This window comes from Rhynchophorus ferrugineus, unplaced genomic scaffold (genome assembly GCF_030347505.1).
Source record: "Rhynchophorus ferrugineus isolate W39M unplaced genomic scaffold, kcgeb_rfMv2 rfM1, whole genome shotgun sequence".
Taxonomy (NCBI): domain Eukaryota; kingdom Metazoa; phylum Arthropoda; class Insecta; order Coleoptera; family Curculionidae; genus Rhynchophorus; species Rhynchophorus ferrugineus.
Genome location: NW_027472580.1, coordinates 17,336,486 through 17,357,018, shown reverse-complemented (window position 1 = coordinate 17,357,018; position 20,533 = coordinate 17,336,486). Strand labels below are relative to the sequence as shown.

At 32.8% G+C, this 20,533-nt stretch overlaps 1 protein-coding gene across 3 annotated transcripts in view; it reads right to left on the bottom strand.

Moving 5' to 3' along the window:
* Nucleotides 1-20,533, bottom strand: part of LOC143195665 (runt-related transcription factor 2) — a 207,591-nt gene that overhangs the window by 148,879 nt on the left and 38,179 nt on the right. For all 3 annotated transcript variants that reach the window (XM_076403042.1, XM_076403063.1, XM_076403052.1), the window contains exon 3: nt 3,348-3,461. In XM_076403042.1, the coding sequence (XP_076259157.1) occupies nt 3,348-3,461 (114 nt within the window). The remainder of the gene's footprint in view (nt 1-3,347; nt 3,462-20,533) is intronic.

The following is a 20,533-nucleotide window of genomic DNA, read 5'->3' as shown; positions in this document are numbered from 1 at the left end:
TGACCGAAAAATACTGCGTTTTTAGAAAAAATTGATAATTAACAAATCAATTGAAAAGTCCCCGGCCTATCATAGTAAAACACATTTTTTTGGCAAATTTTTTTTTATTACCTTCAAGGGTGATACACCGATTATAGAGATTCTCCATATTTTCGATATCATTTTTGTAGTACGATTTGTCCTTTGCTTCAAAATAGGCCTCAGTTTCGGCGATCACCTTTTCATTCGAAGAAAATTTCTTCTCAGCGAGCATTTTTTTGAGATCTGAGAACAGGAAAAAGTCATTGGGGGCCAGATCTGGAGAATACGGTGGACGAGGAAGCAATTCGAAGCCCAATTCATGGATTTTTGCCATCGTTTTCACCGAATTCTGACACGATGCATTTTCTTGCTGAAGCAGCATTTTCCTTTTTTCCAAATTCGGCCTTTCTCGGCAATTTCGTCCTTCAAACGGTCCAAAAACCCTATGTAATAGTCACTATTGATGATGCTTCCTTTCTCAATGTAGCCAATGAAAATTATTCCATGCGCATCCCAAAATACAGATGCTATAACGTTGCCTGCCGACTGTTCCGTTTTCCCAGGCTTTGGAGCGGGTTCATCCCGTGCAGTCCACTCGGATGACTGTCGATTGGACTTCGGAGTGAAATGATGGAGCCATGTTTCATCCATTGTCACATATCGACGCAAAAAAACGGGTTTATTACGCTTGATCAACTTCAAACACTGCTCCGAATTATTAACTCGTCGTTTTTGGTCAAAAGTGAGTTCGCGCGGCATCCACTTTGCGCAGAGCTTTCTCATACCCAAATATTCGTGAATGATATAATGTACACGTTCAGTTGATATCTTTAGAGTGTCTGCTATTTCATTCAATTTCAATTTAGGGTCATTCAAAATCATTTTGCGAATTTCCATAAATGGATATTACTTTTGTAATGAAAAGTTTTTCATATCTTTTGTACATTAAATAATTTATTATTAAATAATTTTTGTAAATTATATAACATTTTTTAATGTATTTTCCAAATATTTACTTATAATATTAGACATACTTGAAAAAATTGTATTTTTAAATTAGTATTATATATTTATTTCCCGTTGTTCATATTAGCGACCCTCGCGCCCTCTAACGTAAAAGGAATGCTAAACTTTTTCCTCCTTCATGGGATTTCCTTCTATTTTCTTTATTTTTTGAGGCCGAGAATAAAGTGTTATTTATCTTCAAAACAATATGTTATGAGTATATCAGTTTTAATCATAAATTTATTTGGTTGTGGTTGTCTTGAATACAGGCATTGGGCAGACGAAGACATAATATTCTAGAATCCAAAAGTAATCGATTTTCGTAAGTAAAATAACGGACTATAACTAATATACTCTGATTTGATCAGATATGTACATTTTTGCCTTATTGAATCAAAAGTTTTGTCAAAATGAACACAATCAGGTTATTTTATCGAATGGGTCTTTATTGAAACAACAAGAAATTTCTTTATAGTAAAACATTTTAATAATATCCAATTGTGCTGGTATTAGATAGGCATTACAGGCATACAAGAAATTTAGATCTAATTGTCATTGTACGTAACAATGATGTATCTATAATATGCCTCTTCTCTCATTCAATTTATTATATGCAGCCTGTGAAAGTCTCATTTATTTCCCTTAAAAATATACTACGTCCAAAAGGCTCTCGCTTAACAACTTATCCATGTCGAGTGGTTAGTCGCTACCGAATTTATTTCTCCATATTTGGGAAAGTTTATACAAAAGCTTATAAAATTGAGACAATAGAAAATGGATTTCGAATGAAAATATTTTAGTTGACTCACCACCTGTTTCTTCTTCAATATATGAAAATAATTCAAAGTATTTAGTGAACGACGCAAGTATATGTACATTAAGATAATGCTCGGGCACTGGAAATTGCTACCTGATCACATACCACATATATATTCGCCAGATTTAGTGCACTGTGATTATTTACTATTTCCAAACCTAAAGCAATGGCTGAGTGGTAAAACTTTAGGTCGAATGAAGAGATTTTAAAGGCCTTATGAAAAACGATGATATAGAAGGAATAAAAAAAATCGAAAAACACCGAACTATAGGTATTGAGATAAACGGAGATTATGGAAACAAAACATTCTTCTGATGAAAAAAAACATTTCATTCAAAAAGCAACTGGCTTGTCAAACCGCATTCAAACTATCAAACTGTGAGTTTTAAACTTATGGTGTGCAGTAGTAGGAGTACACAATACCTTTTTGTATTCTGGAAACTTACTTTTTTATTTTGTTCGTAATAACGCTTAAAATTGCTTACTGCGAACTACCAGTCTTTCGATTTACTTCTGACACGGTTCATTGTCGGCCGATTCCAGCAAATTGTTGTGTTTTCGCACACTTTAGACGAGGTTCACCAATTGCTGTCCACACAAATGACAGTCCTTTTGATCCGAAGTTAAGTGATGAATACATGTTTCATCTATTGTAACATATCGTTGCAAAAATTCTGGTTTGTTATGTTTAAACATGGCCAACACTCTTTAGAATCATCAACACATGCTTGTCTTTGATCAACAGTAAGCAAACGCCGCACCTAATTTGAACAGAGCTCTGTCATTGTCAAATGCTCATGCAATATAAAGCCAACATTTTCTTTTGATATTATTACGATGTTAACTAACTCATGCAACTTCACTTTTCGATCATTCGAAACGATTTTGTAGATTTTTTTGTATTACCATCTCATTTGGACGTCCAATGCGTTCTGCATCATCGGTGTATCTACGACCACATTTGAAGTCAGCAAACCAACGTTTTATTGTTGTTTCTAATGAAGCGGAGTCCTTATAACACGTTCCGTTACTTCGTTTGAACGATATTTTCCCATCAAGGAGGAGTGTAAAATTAAAACACACGAAATTGTGTTTGATCCATTGTTTTGAAAGTAATAAAAGTAATGTCACTCTTAGCACAATAACTCACAAACTTATGAGTAGAATATCATGAAACTTTTACAAATTGCTTACTTTTGAAGGTTAGTATTTTAGAAAGTCTCCTTTATGCTTGAAGGTTAGTACTAACTGAAAAACCGGAGAATGCAATAAAATTAGCGCCATCTATGTGTTACATTTGTTGTAAGTGTTTAGATAATTCTTTCAATATTCCAATCAATTGCAAGTTATGTATTAAATATGAAGAATTACTTACTTAGCGGTATTTAATATCTTCGAAACGAAAGAAAAAACGAAGACGAACTTAATTTTTATCTTACCTACGTATTATAAAATAATATTATGCATAATAATGTAAAAATAATTTTTCGTATTATGTACTTACTAGGTTTTGATCTGGGTTCTCGAGGACCATCGACTGTAACTTTGATGGCTTTATGATACGTCGCCACCACGGGGGGGTGGGTGAAAATCGTGATGGTAATGGAAAACGATTTCCCTGTAAAAATAATTATTATAAATTGTATGTTTACAGATTAAACAACTTGATAATAAATTGATAGATAAAACCAAATTAAGAACCAAAAATTGGAACTGTGCATTCATCTTAAAGTATCTATACTACGAGGGGGTTCAAATATGATGGAGAAAACGCTGTAGATGGCGCGCATGTATGTTTTGAAGGTCGTGGCTTGAATATGTGATAGCTGGGTCCCTTACGAACAATGTGGCATAGTTTTCGTCGGGAGCGCATGTTCACGCGCGTGCTACGGCCATGAGTGGACGTTAAGTGCCCACCGCCATAGCGGAACGTATTGTCATTCGGTTTTTAGTGTGGGAAGGCATTAAAAAAGAGGGAAATTTTTCTGCGCTTGTGAAATCAGTTCGATAGAGTCGGTTTGCCGTGTTTAAATGGGCCAAAGCGTTAAGGATAGCCGCGAAAGCGTCGAGAATAAGCCGCATGATCATCGGCCGCGAACCAGCTTCACACCAGACAACAGTCGCCACATAGAGCAACTCATTTTGGAGGACTATTTCGGCTGAACTCGGCATCAGCATTGGTAGTGTAGAGTCTATCATTCACGAACACTTTCAATACAGCAAAATAGACCCAATCAACAATCAAGACCCACGTGAAATTTATAATGCTAATGCAAACAAACTAATGCTCTCAGTCTGTGGGATTAGTTTGATGTGATATACTATGAGCTACTAAAACCTAATTACATAATCAATAGAGGTTGCTAACGACTACAGGTGATGTTATTGCGTTGAGCACTCCGCGAAAATGGCCGGCAAATATAATAGAAAATAAAATACAGGCAAAGACACAACAGTGATTTTCTCTTGACAACGCTCGATCATATATTGCAAAACTAGTGAAAATGTATCTGGAAACACTAAAATGGGAAGTGCACTCCACCCGACGTTTTGCCCAGACCTCCTTCTGATTACTACCGACGTATCAGTCGTTACACGTCTGGATAGCGTTTCACTTCTTATAACGATACCAAAAAATAGGTCCATTCGTGGATAGCCGCAAAAGATAAATTGTTGTTTCGCGACGGAATCCGTAAATTACCTGCAAGCCGGGAGAAGTAGCAGCTATCGATGAACAATACTTTGAACAAAATATATTGTATCGATACTTCACAATAAAGCTTTGAATTAAAAAAATCCTTTGAAACTAATTTATAAGCCAATATAATAGATAAAAATTACGGCCCTTTCAAAGTTCAACTCAGTATCATTCACATATCTCAACTTAAAAAAATATTAGATTTCAGACCTGACAATATAGTAGTTCTGTTAAGTCTTATTGTTCCTAACCAATATTTGTATAACCTTAATTGATATATAGTTTTGCGTATAAAAAAGTAATATCATAAGTAGAATAATAATAAGTAAATCAATAAGGCACAGTATTTTTTAAAAATCTTCAAAATTAATTCACTGTCCTTGTATTAAATTCTAGTCTCCTTTTACCAACTATGGGTTTAACTGGACGGGGCCTAAAGTTTAACGTTGGCTCCGAACCACGGTCCTCAGCATTAATCTTACCGACTGGTGAGTGACCAACTTTAAAAAATTCATCCCAGAAGACATCCCGTGTTACCCAGCCTGGTTACTGGCGTGACTGATCATTTTCCTTGTCGGATTTTACACTCTTGTCTAGAATATTCATAAATTTTAAACAATCACAAACATAAATTTACGACCATGGCCCAGCACGATTTAACCCGCGGCTATCGCAACAGTAGGAGGACCGTCCCATCGCCTTTACCACTGTGCCACAAAGCCGGCAAATCCTAAGATTGAAGTTGATTTAATTCTGCGTTTACCATGAAACATTTAAATTTTAGATCTATTGGTACTACTAAATTAGAATTTTATTTTTTTATTTTGTAAATCTCGACATAAAAAAATTGCTAATAAGAATCGATATTTCGAATTTAAAACGTTTCTTTTAATCTCCATCCAAATTGTTATAATAAACTATAGTTATGCGCAAAACTGAAATTAACGGCTCGGCACCATTTCTAATTATTAATTTTAGTTTTCATTCAAGTGAAAAAATAGCATTATATTTACAGTTGTTAATTTTACGGTGCATATTCACCAATAATGGGAATGACAGACATTTCGATTTGTTGTTATTTTTTGTACGTTTCGTTACTATTTTCTTAAAAACTCTCGCAAAAATGTCCTTTAACTTAAATCATAATAAATAAATTACATCATTAATAATTGTTAGGTTAAAAAACTAAAACTAAAAACCTAACATTTATGCTACATATCAACTGAAAATAATATTAAACTTTTATTAAACTTCTTATTTTGATAAAACAATCCCATTATTTTAAATTGTAAAAAGTATGTTACATTCTTATGGCTCAAATTATTTGTGATGAAATTGTAAGCATCTGTATTTCTGGTGACGTTACATATACTTTAAAACCGCCTTTCATTTGATTTCGAGCATGTGTTTCTTATTATATTTTCATGTATTGGAATATGTTAGATGTTAGATTTAATTCAGAATGATTTTCATTTATTATTTTCTATTACATTGTTTCCCTATTTTCCTAACTATATGTTACACAAAAAAAAGGAAGTACAGAAGATTTTTTTTCTTTTTCCAAGATGACCAGCTAAAACCAAAGGGTCTTTTGCTGATGTCGCTTCGGGTTCGGGATAGTGAAGTGTTTTACGGCGATGGAGACCCTGGGTTACGACTGGAAATGTCGTAGTTGATTTATATCAAGTTTTGTAGATGGGTAGGGCCTTTATCAATGTATTGTCGTGTTCTACGGCGCCTATGGAGAACCTGAACATTTTCGTGAAACTCTTCCCAAACGGGATGCCTGATTCGCTTGAAGTAGTTCAAGTTGTCTCTCAGAGACATACCACTACCACACCTGTGCTCCCTAGAGGCAGGTTCGATGGACTAGCACTTTATACAGAGTCGCTATCTGGAGGATTGGGAGTTTACTTTTTCTGCAGAGGAGTGGGAAGATTAGACTATACATGTCATTACCGTTGCAGATAGCGTGCTGAATTTGGACTGACCATTGGAATCTGCGGTTGAACTGGAGACCGAGGTATGATACTTTCTGAAGCTAGTTGATATTGATAGGGACTTTATCAATTTGGAGGCGATAGGCGCGGAACTTCTTGCGGTGGAACAGAATAGCCTGAGTTATGCTCGCGTTTATCTGCGACCGACAGAATTTGTACCACGCGATCGCCTGGTTCAGTTGGACTTGAAGTCTGTAGCGAATAGCGTCGAGACTATAACCGGTTGTGAAAAAAGCGGTATCATCTGCATAAAATGCTGTGTGAGAATGCTTGTTGAGTGTTAAATCAGCCATGTAAAGGTTGAAGAGGGCAGGGGTTAGTGGAGCACCTTGCAGAACTCCTGCGTGGAAATCTGTTTTCGAGAAAAGACTGCGTCACCGATCCCCACTTTAAAGGACCTACCGTTTAAGTATGAATATATCAGAGAGATTAGATCATTCGGTAGACCAAGCTGTTTTGCTTTGAATATTAGACCGTGGTGCCATACTTGACCGACAGCTTTGGAAACATCTAAAAAGATGGCTCCAGTTTTTCGACCTTTTCTTAATTCCTGGTAGATTATTGCTGCGACGCGAGCAGCTTGCTAAAGGCCTGAATGTTTCGCACGGAAACCGAATTGTTCGTTCGGGATTAGGTGGTGTGTGTCTGTAAAGTTGTTTAAAGCGTATAATATCGTTTTTTCGACAAGTTTGGAAAGTGAACTAATCAGGCAGAGATTTTTAAGAATTCTTTGGGAAATGCTTTAACCTCAGGATGGAGTTGAAGATATTGGCTAGCTCTGATAGTTGTCTCGCTAGTGAGGTTTTTCAGATAGTTTACTGATGGTTAAGGCGATGAAGAGCTTATGCAATGTACATATATATACATATATATATATATATATATGTATATATATATATATATATAATGTGGACTTTACCAACGAGAGTTTATCTGCACTGGACCTACTGTTTAACGTAGGCTCGAACCACGATATTAGGAAACTTTTTTATACCTACAAGGGAACTAGTAATATTTTGCGCCACCCATTTAATGTATGATCTTAATTTGGCGTTAATTTTTGTTATCTCATGTAAGAACTATCAAGATACACTTCAACTCCCTTGTAAGAAAACATAAGACTTGCAGCTGCAATACAATAAGTGACGAGGAATGTGCGACAAGAACTATTCGATTTATTAACGGTAAGCAAATGTTTAGTAACTTTACGAATGGTAAACAAGTGAAAAAATTGTCTCTCTTACGAACTAAAACCCACTCAACGCAAAAACTTTAAATTATTTAAGGTGATGTTCCAACGATAAAAAAGGTTTTGGTACCGGATTATTAGCAGCGACGAAGAATGGATCTATTAAAACAATTTCAAGTGTAGAGAAATATTCATCAGAGTCAAGTCATGTTTCATTTGTAGTCTGAATATTGGTAGATAAGTGAGGCAATTGGTTCCGTTATATAATGAAACTAAAGCACATTATGTGAGGGACTGTTTTTATAGGTTACATGACGTTCCAACGACAAAAAATGAAGTAGTACGTTATACATACGTATATGAGGTAGTACGGATCTGAACAATTTCAAAAGTAGAAAACGCGTCAAATCAATAGAACACCGTAATAAATTTTAGGACGATTACTTCTAAAGGTGACGATTTCTCTCAACACTGATGTGTGATTGGTCTCTTACTCGAAACATAAAAAAGTGGTAAAACTATTTTTTTTTAATAAGGAAAATAAAATCTAATATATATTTTTATATTATTACAATGAAATAACATAATAATCTAAATAAAATCTGGTAAAACTGGTTAAACCAAACCGTGTATTTTTCTAGTGGTCTACCGACTAAAAAATGATAATATAAAACCGAACATCGACGGATCAATTGAAACAAACAGAAAATTGCGAACGATTAAAATAGTTATCGTGCACTAAAAATGATATAATCGACTGAAAATAATTATGATGACGGCAGAAATATCGTAAATTCATACGATTTCTAGTAATCTTAGCTTTTATCTCGAAATTTCAACATGTATTTACATTAAAGCGTTATCAATGCACGCTTCCATATTTTTGCGGTGAAGTTGAGGAAACACCATATGGAAATCGTGGTTTCTCGTCGTTCTAATTCTTATTAAATATACAGTGAATAGATATAAAGCATTACTTGTCGCTTATTTTGTCGTTATATATAAATATGTGTAGTAGAATTGCTATTAAACTTTGAAGGTTTTACAATAGATAGCGTAATCTCGAATCCGACAATTCTGTGTCTAAATTTATAATAAAGCTTTGTCCGTTGTGTCTTATTATATTCTGTGTGTTTGTTACAGTTAATAATATTGTTTACATATAACAGACCAATTAAAAAGTTCCCGGCCTACCATAATTAATCACATTTTTGGCAAAATTAGTTTTTTTTATTCAACTTAATTCATTTCAAGGGTGACACACAGATTATAGGGACCCTCCAACTTTTCGATACCATTTTTGTAGTACGATTTGTCCTTTGTTTCAAAATAGACCTTAGATTGGGCGATCACCTCTTCATTCGACGAAAATTTCATCCAGCGAGCATTCTTTTGAGATCTGATAACAGAAAATAGTCGCTAGGGCCCAGATCTGAAGAATACGGTAGGTGAGGAAGCTCAATTCATGGATTTTTTCCATCGTTTTCACTGACTTGAAATAAGACTCCATAAATTAAACAACTGGAAGGTAATTATGGTAATTAGCAATCGCAAAAATATAGTATTAATCTAATGAAATCGGATTAATGGATTTATAAAAATGTATATAATCTTACTTTTAGATCCATATTGATAATCAACCATGATAAGTTAATCACCAATCAGAACAAATTACATTAGTGTTCAGTCACGGATATAAACGCATGTATAGTAATTTAATGAAGCATATAACAGGATTTTTGACACGGAGCATTGTCTTGGTGAAGCAGCACTTTCTTTTTCTTCAAATACGGCCGTTTTTCGGCGATTTCATCATTCAAACGATCCAACACTATGTAATCGTAATAAAAATTATTCCACGCGCATCCCAAAATACAGACGCCATAACCTTGCCAGCCGACGATTACGTTTTTCCACGTTTTGGAGCGGGTTCATCGTATACAGTCCACTCGGATGACTGTCGATTGGACTTCGTAGTGCAATGATGGAGCTCTATTTCACCCATTGTCACATATCGACGCAAAGGGTCATTCAAAATCACTTTGTGGATTTTTTAAATGTTTTCGTCGGTAACAACCGCCTTTGGGCGTCCACTGCGTTCACCGCCTTCGGTGCTCATTTCACCATGTCTAAACTTAGCATACCAATCCTTGATGGTTGGTTTTCCTGGTTCAGTGCTCGGAAACTCGGCATCAAGCCAAGTTTTTGCTTCAACTGTATTTTTCCCCTTCAAAAATAAATATTTTGTTATCACGCAAAATTCCCTTTTATAAATTTTTTTCACAATAACAAAAGTTGCTTCACTCAAAATGCTATAATTCACATACTAATGATCCGACCGCTGTCAAATTTATACACGCATTTTTTGAGGGTTAGGTTGTGAAAAACATATGGATTTAATTCTAGTAGCACCATTTATGTTTCAGGCCGGGGACTTTTCAATTGACCTATCTTATTGATTATTTTTTAATTAAAAAAAATATTTATGAGAGAAATCGGGGAATCGAATGAGACTTTCCGAAGGTGAGATTATGACCTAATGCTGACATTTACTGAGACAGGGTGTAAGAATATCATTAATATAGCATAAACCTACGATAACTGAGTTTTTATATGTGGCTGTAAATGCTTAGAATATACATGTACATTTGATTATAATGTATGAGAAGAGAAGGAACACTAACTGTCTTGTAGATATGGATTATAGATTGAGATTAAATCTAGTTTTATCAAAGAAGAGTTGTATATTTGGGAACCGAAAAAGAAATTGACATTTAAAGAAACGCTGCAACGAAAGAAACAAGAATTAAACGTATATGCAAATATGCTCTCTAAATAAAGTAAAATATAATGCTTGTATATACAATTGTTAAATAGGAGAATTACGACTCCAGGGGATGCCAGTACAAAAAAAGCAATTCCCATAGGCGGTGATGAAAAGAGTTAAATGTGTATATATTAAAACACAACCCTAACCTACAAATTATAGCTGCTTTATAATTAACTGTAACTTAAGTCCTTCATTAATATATGCATTAGATGTATTATAATATTAAAATAAATTATATTTGATGACCTTACTTTTGTTTCATTATTTTATTTATATTAGAATTTTGTTATATGTCAAAGTTAAAATGAACTAAACCATGAGCCCAATGTTTTAATGAGTAGACTATAGATATTTTATCAGGCTATAGTAACAACAAATGTACAAACTCTTTCGAAAATGATATTGAATGCATGATGTAAAAAGGACATTAATAAAAACTCATATAGTAGTTGTATTAAAGCATAAAATTAGAACTTATTAATTATTTTCATTTAATGAGCAATTAACCAGTAATTATGAGCCTGATGGATGATGTTCGACGTTTAAATCGATATACGCAAAGCAAAAAAAAGAAGGGTGGTGTCAATCTGTGGTGAGGACCAACCAGTACCGATCTTCAGTAAAAGACCATGAGCACGGTATAGCTTGTTGGCAGAAAAATGGGAAGATATTGCAAAAAAATTATAAAAAATATTTTTGATAATATTTACATTATACCAAATTTTTCTTCATAAATTCCTTTTTAAAGTGAAAAAGCGTAAGAAATACACACAAACACTTAATTTGAAACTATGCAAAGAATGAAAATGTTGCTGTGTTTGAAAGTTATTTTGTATTTTATAATTATGATTATACAAAACTATGAGTTAAATTAAAACTCACATAAATCAATCTTGAAATAAAACAATTTATGTGTGGATTTTGTTTTTAAATACTTAAAAGAATATGACTACTGAACCATATCATGCTTCTTGATAATTGCTGATATACCAAATTCGATAATTCTACTTAAAAATATTTGTTGATTTTATGCCATCAATTTTTCAATAATAATTTCTCAATAATACTGAACCGAGATACTAAAACAACAAGAAAGGAAGAGTTGAACAGGTAGGGAACAGAAAATTGACACTTAAACAATAGCTGCAACGAATGGAACGTATATGTAAATATGCTTATTACTTGGATATGCAATTGTTAATTAAGAGAATTACGATTCCAGGAGATGCCAATATAAAAAAAGCAAACCTCATAGGCGGTGAGGAAAAGAGGGTGGAAAAAAAGGTTTTACGAGTAAATGTAAATATACTAAAACACAACCCTAACCTACAAACTATAGCTGGTTTATAATTAACTGTAGTTTAAGTTCTTCATTAATATGTGCATTAGATGTACTGTAATATTAAAATAAATTATATTTGATGACATTACTCTTGTTTCATTATTTTATTTAGATTAGAATTTTGTTATATGTCAAAATCAGAGTGAACTAAACCGTGAGCCCACTGTTTTATTGAGTAGACTATAGTTTGTTTATCAAGCTATAGTATCAACAAATGTACAAACTCTTTCGCAAATGATATTAAATACATGATGTATAAAGGACATTAATAAAAACTCATATAGTCGATGTATTGAAGCATAAAATTAGAATTCTTTAATTATTTTCATATAATGAGCGATTAACCAGTAGCTATGAACCTGATGAATGATGTTCGACATTTAAACGGATATGCGCAAAACGAAAAAAAAGAAGGGTGGTGTCAGTCTCTGGTGAGAACCAACCAGTACGGATCTTCAGTAAACGACCATGACTCGAAACTAACTTTAACCCAAGCCGTAAAAAAGCTGTCTCAGTCATAACAAGTACCTTTCATTAACTTTTTGGTTTGCCAAGAACCGTGTTTGTAACGAAAATATCAACAGTCATCGGGAGTAATTACGTATTTTTTCCCCATATTTTTAATTAATTATCATCTAGTCGAACGATTAACAAGACTCGCGTTTACGATCCGTTTTTTTCTCTCGATTCCTGGCCGTAATTTATTCGTATTTTCGGAAAATCCGATTCCAACGGTAACAGTTCTTGAAATCGAAGGCGATTTTTACTAACATTCGCTTCGGTATTTCCAATATCGACTTATTTCTTTTTTGTACTGATAATATTTAAAAATATAATTGTTAGCTTTTATATTGCATGCATAACTAATCTGGAAAATCCGATTTAAATAAACCATGTGTTCTGCTCTTTAGATAAGGCTTCTTTATTACAAACCGATAAAGAATGCCTGGAATTATCAAATGTCCATTCATTAATCATTATTACACAAAAATAACGTTGTTTATCTAGAGATAGTGTTAGGCACAAAATCGTCTCCATCAATATCGGCTTTTTTAGTCTTTAAATCACGATATTACTGTTTTTGCTGTATATTTAATCAGTTGAAGCTTATTTCTTAGTTGCTCTACAAAATTTATGATTTATTTTTCATTGTATTGCTATCAAATCATGGTAATATCATATAAACTTATTTGTCAAATTAGAGGGAATTATTGGAGAACCATATTCCTAAATTTAATATTTTTAGGAATTATTGGGCGTTTACATGACATTTGTTGACTAGCAGACTCCTCAGCATTGTCCAAAATTTAAAAAGTAACAAGCGAAAAGTGTGGTAAATGTTTATTAATTTAAAATAACTTTATTTCACTTTTATAGAAACTAGGTGTTAATGTAGCAGTGAAGTGTTGCCTAAGAAATGGTAAATAAATATTAAAACCCTCAAATAATATAATCACTTAAAAAACCTTTTAACAGGTCAATTGAAAAGTCCCCGGTCTACCATGGCAAAACACCATTTTTTGCCAAAATTTATTTATTTTATTCAACATCACCCTTCAAGGGTGACACACTGATTATACAATTATTGTAATACGATTTGTCCTCTGCTCCTAAATAGATCAGGTGATCGCCGAAACTGAGGCCTATTTACCTTTGTGATTGAGATCTGAGAACAGTAAATAGTCGCTGGGGGCATATCTAGCGAATACGGTGGATGAGGAAGGAATTTGAAGTCCAATTCATGGATTTTTGCCATATTTTTCACTGACTTGTGACAAGCCATTTCGTCCTTCAAATGGTCCAATAACGCTATGTAATAGTCGCTGTTGATGGTTCTTCCTTTTTCAAAGTAGTCATTGAAAATTATTCCATGCGCATCCCAAAATTCAGACGCCATAACCTTGCCAGCCGACTGTTGTGTATTCCCACGCTTTGGAGCGGGTTCATCGTGAGCAGTCAACTCGGATGACTGTCAATTGGACTTTGGAGTGAAATGATGGAGCCATGTTTCATCCATTGTCACATATCGATGCAAAAAATCGGGTTTATTACGCTTGATCATCTTCAAATACTGCTCCGAATCATCAACTCGTTGTTGTTTTTTGTCAAAAATGAGCTCGCACGGCACCCACTGTGCATAGAACCTTCTCATACCCAAATATTCGTGAATGATATGATGTACACGTTCAGTTGATGTCTTTAGAGTGTCTGCTATTTCATTCAATTTCAATTTACGATCATACAAAATCATTATTTAAATATTTTCGTCGGTAACAACCTCTTTTGGGCGTCCACTGCGTTCACCGTCTTCGGTGCTCATTTCAACATGTCTAAACTTAGCATACCAATCGTTGATGGTTGATTTTCCTGGGGCAGTATCCGAAAACTCGACACCGAGCCAAGTTTTTGCTTGAACTGTATATTTTTCCTTCAAAAAGCAATATTTTATCAACATTTTTATCCGTTCTTTTACAATAACAAATGTTGCTTCACTCAGAATGCTATAATTCACAAACTAATGATCCGACAGCTGTCAAATTTTACAACCATCCTTTGGGTGCTAGGGCTAACTAAAAACATATGGATTTAATTCTAGTAGCGCCATATATTTGTCAGGTTGTGGACTTTTCATTTTACCTGTTCCTATTATTATTGAAATAAATTTTTAACTACTTAAAAAGGTTGAAAAATGTTTAGTAATTTTTCCCTTGTTTATTCGTATATAAATCATCAGCATGAGATGTATTTAACAAGCCTGTCAAATATTAGGTATTTGCTATATTTGAGTCAACGATATCTATTGGTAAAAGTGGGCAATATCAATGTAAACAAACTTTAAACAGTGTAAAATAACTTAATGGTAATATTCGATGGTTTTGACACATCTCTCTATGAAATAATAGTTTTCTATTTAATGTTATTGGTCTGATTCTGATCAGTTTGGTAACGCTGCTCCGTCATATTCCACTTGTCGGTTTTGATTTAACAATGACGGTAGTAGTAATGAATGGTCTATAGGAACAAAAAAGTCCGAAGACTTATTGAATTTCCTGTTTGAGTGAAAAGCTAACTCAATCTCTCAAAGAAATTGTTAAGAACTTTATTGAAAAAAAGCACATATTATGAAGTTGTCGCAAAAAATGATATGACTAGAACATTCTTAGAGAACCATATCATGATTCTTGATGATTGCTGACATACCAAATTCGATAATTATAATAAATATTTGTTGATTTTATACCGTCACTTTTTAAACAATAACTTCTAAATGCTACTGAACCGAGATACTAAAACAACATAATCTTGACCAAATGACAGTTCTATCACTCTAAGTAATATCACCTTTATAACTACATTGAGTTAGCTAAAGAACTATGAAGAAAATTGATACATCGTTCAAAAATTCGAAAAAACAAATACAGTTTTTACAATAATTTAGTAAAAACCGATAACAAAAAATCGATGTTAGAGCATAACATAAGATTGAATTAAATTTAATGGACCTCGTGAATTTAATGTACAAAACACTGAAGAAACAAGCAATAAAAATGAAATCAATCGATTTTCAAAACGATTAATAACTAGGCATGAAAATTGGATTAGCTACGAGAACATTGTTTGAAGAGAAGGTAACACCCTCTAATCAAACCATTCAATCAGATATACATCGTCAGTGAATAATCCGAATGAAGGATCAGATCAGATTTCACATCAAATAACAGCTTTGACAAAAACTTAAAAAATATTTTGACTATTAAGCTTCTATATTTTATTTTATTCTATTATTCGTCATTATTAATGGTATTAATGAACTACTAATGTAAATTTCTTATATAATTTATTATTTGACACGTACAAAGCTCCAATAAAAGATGATAGAAACTTGAATTTCAAATTCAACCAGTGTCTTTTCATTATTATCGTCATTAATCCTTTAAGCATCTTACGTTGTTACGATATTCACTAAAGAAATATGGTTTTCCGCTGTTTATCAACATAGTAGTGGATGCAACTATGTAAAAAGGTTTTAACAATAGATATGACATTTCTGGAGCATTATTTCATGGTATTAATTTATGAATTCAATGCATTGTTCAAAACCTTTGAACAACCTTTTCAACATTTTCAAAATCTTTAAAGAATACGAGGGTTATCATTGATAACCATTCAAATCTATATTCATTGGACATGGATCTTTGTTGATTCACACTTTCGATATGTCTTGTTTAATTATAGCAATTGAATACTCTTTGGCCAACTTTTTCATCTACCATAGTTTTCCAGCAGCAATCAATAAGTTTACTTTAGGTTAAGAACATTACCTATTTAAATTTACCGGCTCATTATTCAAGATTTTCGGAATTAGAAATAAAACTTTGCGTTATTTTAGGATACAGTCACTAAAATACCTCAAAAAATAAAAAACAGTATAACCTTAAATTCACCAAAAATTAACTAAAGCGTTCAAATATACGAAATGTATAGATACAATAAGTAGTTTTTTCAATCGAAATATGATTTAATACAATTATTTTTGAGAAAATTGTTAGTTTGGAAAACATCCATAAAAAGCCAAAAGATATGCAGCTATTTGAGCTTTTAAACAAACACAATTTTTAAAAACACACAACAAAATCAAGGAAGAATTATTATAGTAAGTTATATATTTAGATGAGACATTGATGGAGACACTCATGGCAAGATGATAATAAACATAGTGTAAAGACAACAAAAGTCCAAGGGTGATTACCATGGAGAAATTACCCATAACTTATCTTTTCAGTAGTTGAAAGAAAAAAGAACTTGGAGGAATTGGAATTATTGTTATGGGCAATGCACCATATCTTAGTACACTTGTTGAGAAGATGCCAGCAAGTGTATCGACAAAGGTTGCAATTAAGGAATGGCTTAAAATTAATCTAAGTTAAAGCTAACCATGTTAAAGAATGAACTATTTCAAATTGTTACTTGGAAAATATAACTGAAATATTTAATTGCATTTTATGTAATTTACTGTTTTACAAATAAACTTGAGAAAAGATACATGCTAATAGATCAGATTGCTGAACGTTATGGCCACAGAGTATTACGTCCCCCTTCCTATCACTGCATATTTAATCCAACTGAGTTGAATGGGGTATTGCAAAGAATCATTACAATATACATTCAGGTCGATGAGGAAATTCAAACCAGAACTATCTGAATTTATTGAAAGAAGAATTGTGGAAGATAACACCTTCGGTTTAGATGAGTTTGATCAGACACATTGAAGAAGAACTTGATAAATGGTAGTATTGTGAGCAATTTTTGATAGATTAGAAATAAACAGGTTAGTTATACACTTGATTAGTGTCTCTAAAAGTGACAGTGATTGAATAAAACTTTATGAATGTTGGTTTATGTTTGAAATGCTGACAATTACCAAGCCAGGATAATGATAGAGGAAAGAACTAAAGGTCAGTATACAACTAATATATTTTAACTGTAGGAAATAGTATTATAGAGTGTGAAATCTTTATGACCATGTGTGTTATTGTTCAGAATATATATGAACGTTTGGTTAAAATGTATGAGGAGAGAAATAATACTAACCCTTTTGCAGATATAGCAAATGCATTAGGAAGAATGCAGTGATTAAATGTATGAAGAAATATCTCTACAGGTAGTAACAGAATAAACTAGGGAGAAATATGGTAATATCAAAATGACTTTACAAGGAAACATTGCATCGAAGAAAACAAGAACAAATTGTAAAAGATAAATATACTCTCTAATGAAATTAAAATACATTACTCAGATATACAACTGTTAATTAGGTGAGGTAGGCCTTTGGAGGATACCACTACATAAAAAACGCGCCTAGAACTCTTCCCATTCTAGTGTGGACAAAAGCTTAATATTAATATAATAAAACAACTCTAACCAATAATAATTTATATATTGTGGCTGTATAATTAATTATAGTTTTAAGTTCTTCAATAGTATATGCATTAGATGTACAATAATCTTAAAATAAATTATAATACATAACATTTTTCTTTCATTATTTTAATTATATTTTTAAGATAATTTTTATATGCCATAGATGTTGTAAAATTCAGAGTTGCTACGGCAATATTGCGACGTTTTGACAGATCACGTGGGTTCACTACTGTTTCGAATTGACTATATGTCAAATATATAGAACAATGTTATTTAAGTCTGTTATCTTTTGTTTTAACGTAACACTTCGTTCAAAGTAGTTACCAAAATTTTCTAGAAATATGTTATCCAATGAAAAAAAGGTATCTTTCGGGTTCACTATACCTAAAAACAAGAAGATAATGTCATCAAACCCAAAACAGCTCTTAGATTTTTTTATTACTATATAATCCGTAATTATATATCTATCAAATTAAAAATATTTGCTAATAGATATTAAATAGATCTGATAACTGATATAAAAGCTAATCAAATTACATATAATCAAATATAATCAAAATACATTGAAAACTATCAATAATTTATAAAAAATACTGTGTTGATACTTACAGTGAATATATTTAATTAATCTCAATAGTTCATAGCAGATATATAGACGGTACATTTGTGGCTTTACCTTTTTGAGATATTCAAGGTTATTGCGCTTTATCAACTCAAGCACTGCTTCTCGTCGAGCAAAACATAATAATCGTCCCGTTTGTATGGAACATGGTGGCCAAATTCTAATTTTTGATGGTTGGAGTTTTTGTGTCGTCAACCAAGTCGAAATTTACAGGTTGTTCTTTTTGCGTTGCCGTTTTTAATGTCGGCTAATCGTACTGTGACTGATCATCGTTGCCAGGTACCACAACCTCAAATTTTGAAAACTGATCATATTTTTTTACGTATTTTTCTTGTAATCCATCACTTCAAGCCAAATAAACACTTTTTCTCATAATTCATAAATATAATAAAAGAAAATAATAAGTAAAAATAAATAAAACATAATAAACTAAATATTTGTATGTAAACAATTATATTTATATTTTATCATTATTTACTTTTTAAAAACTATTTGTGCCATTGTAATTAGGAAACTGTAAGCTAATCGAAATTCTACTTCGGTATTTTCATATATTCTATTTTTTAGGCCAATTATTTGAAATTATGTAGTTTTAGGAAACATCCTAGATTAAGTTTTACAATTTTTATGTTTACTAATAGGCCCAAAATAAATTTGATGATATGAAATTGGAAGAGTTATTGGAGACCTGACATAAACCGAAATATAATATTTATATTAATATAAAGTCCAAGCGATAACAATCGTGATTTTTATCTGCCAAATCACTTTGGTCACAAAACCATGCTTGGGTTTAGTAAGATCAGGTTGCTTTCGGATACTATGAACTGTTAAAATATGAAGAAAATAATTACTTTGAGCTCTGCATTTAGCAGGTCAATTGAAGTCCTCGGCATACAGGTCCATGACACATAGATGGCGCTACTAGAATTAAATCCATATGTTTTTTAGTTAGCCTTAATCCTCAAAAGAGGCGTGCATAAATTTGAGTTGTCGGATCATTAGTTTGAGAATTATAGCATTTTGAGTGAAGCAACTTTTGTTGTTGTGAAAAAAATGGATAAAAAGGAATTTTGCGTGTTGATAAAATATTACTTTTTGAAGCGAAAAAATACAGTTGAAGCAAAAACTTGACTTTATGCCGGATTTCCGGACACTGCCCCAGAAAAATCAACCATCAAGGATTGGTATGCTCAGTTTAGACGTAGTGAAATGAAAGTGCTAGAACGTGTAGACAGTGGGCGCCCAAAAGAGGTTGCTACCGACGAAAACATTTAAAAAATCCACAAAATGATTTTGAATGACCGTAAATTGAAACTGAATGAAATAGCAGACACTCTAAAGACATTAACTGAACGTGTACATCCTATCATTCACGAATAGTTGCGTATGAGAAAGCTGTGCAATGTGGGTGCCGCGCGAGCTCACTTTTGACCAGTCGGCTGGCAAGGTTATGGAATCTGTAGTTTGGGGTGCGCATGGAATAATTTTCATTGACTACCTTAAAAAATGAAGGACCATCAACGGCGACTATTACATAGCGTTATTGGACCGTTTGAACGGCCGCATTTGAAGTACTGTTTCACCAAGACAATAGACCCTGTCACAAGTCAGTGAAAACGATGGCAAAAATCCATGAATTGGGCTTCGAATTGCTTCCTCATCCACCGTATTCTCCAGATCTGGTCACAAGCGACTATTTCCTGTTCTCAGGTCTCAAAAGAATGCTTGCTGGGAAGAAATTTTCGTTGAATGAAGGGGTGATCGCCGAAATTTATATCACAGCTTTATTATATTTTAGTAATCATATTTTTACATAATTTATTTAGTACATAGCACATGACTTAAATCTAAGAAAAACACTGTTCTAAAATTCACTGTTTGTCTTAAAAATATTTCTTCGTAATTAGAAAGCAATATATAATCAATAGTTTCGAATCATCAAGTTGTTTCATTAAAACTATTATGAATTATAATCCAAAATTTCGAAAAACATAAAATATTAGTATTTAAAAATCATTGTGCTAGAGTCAACAATACTCAGCGGTAATTTTCACATAATAATATAACTAACTTGTGATGTGCCA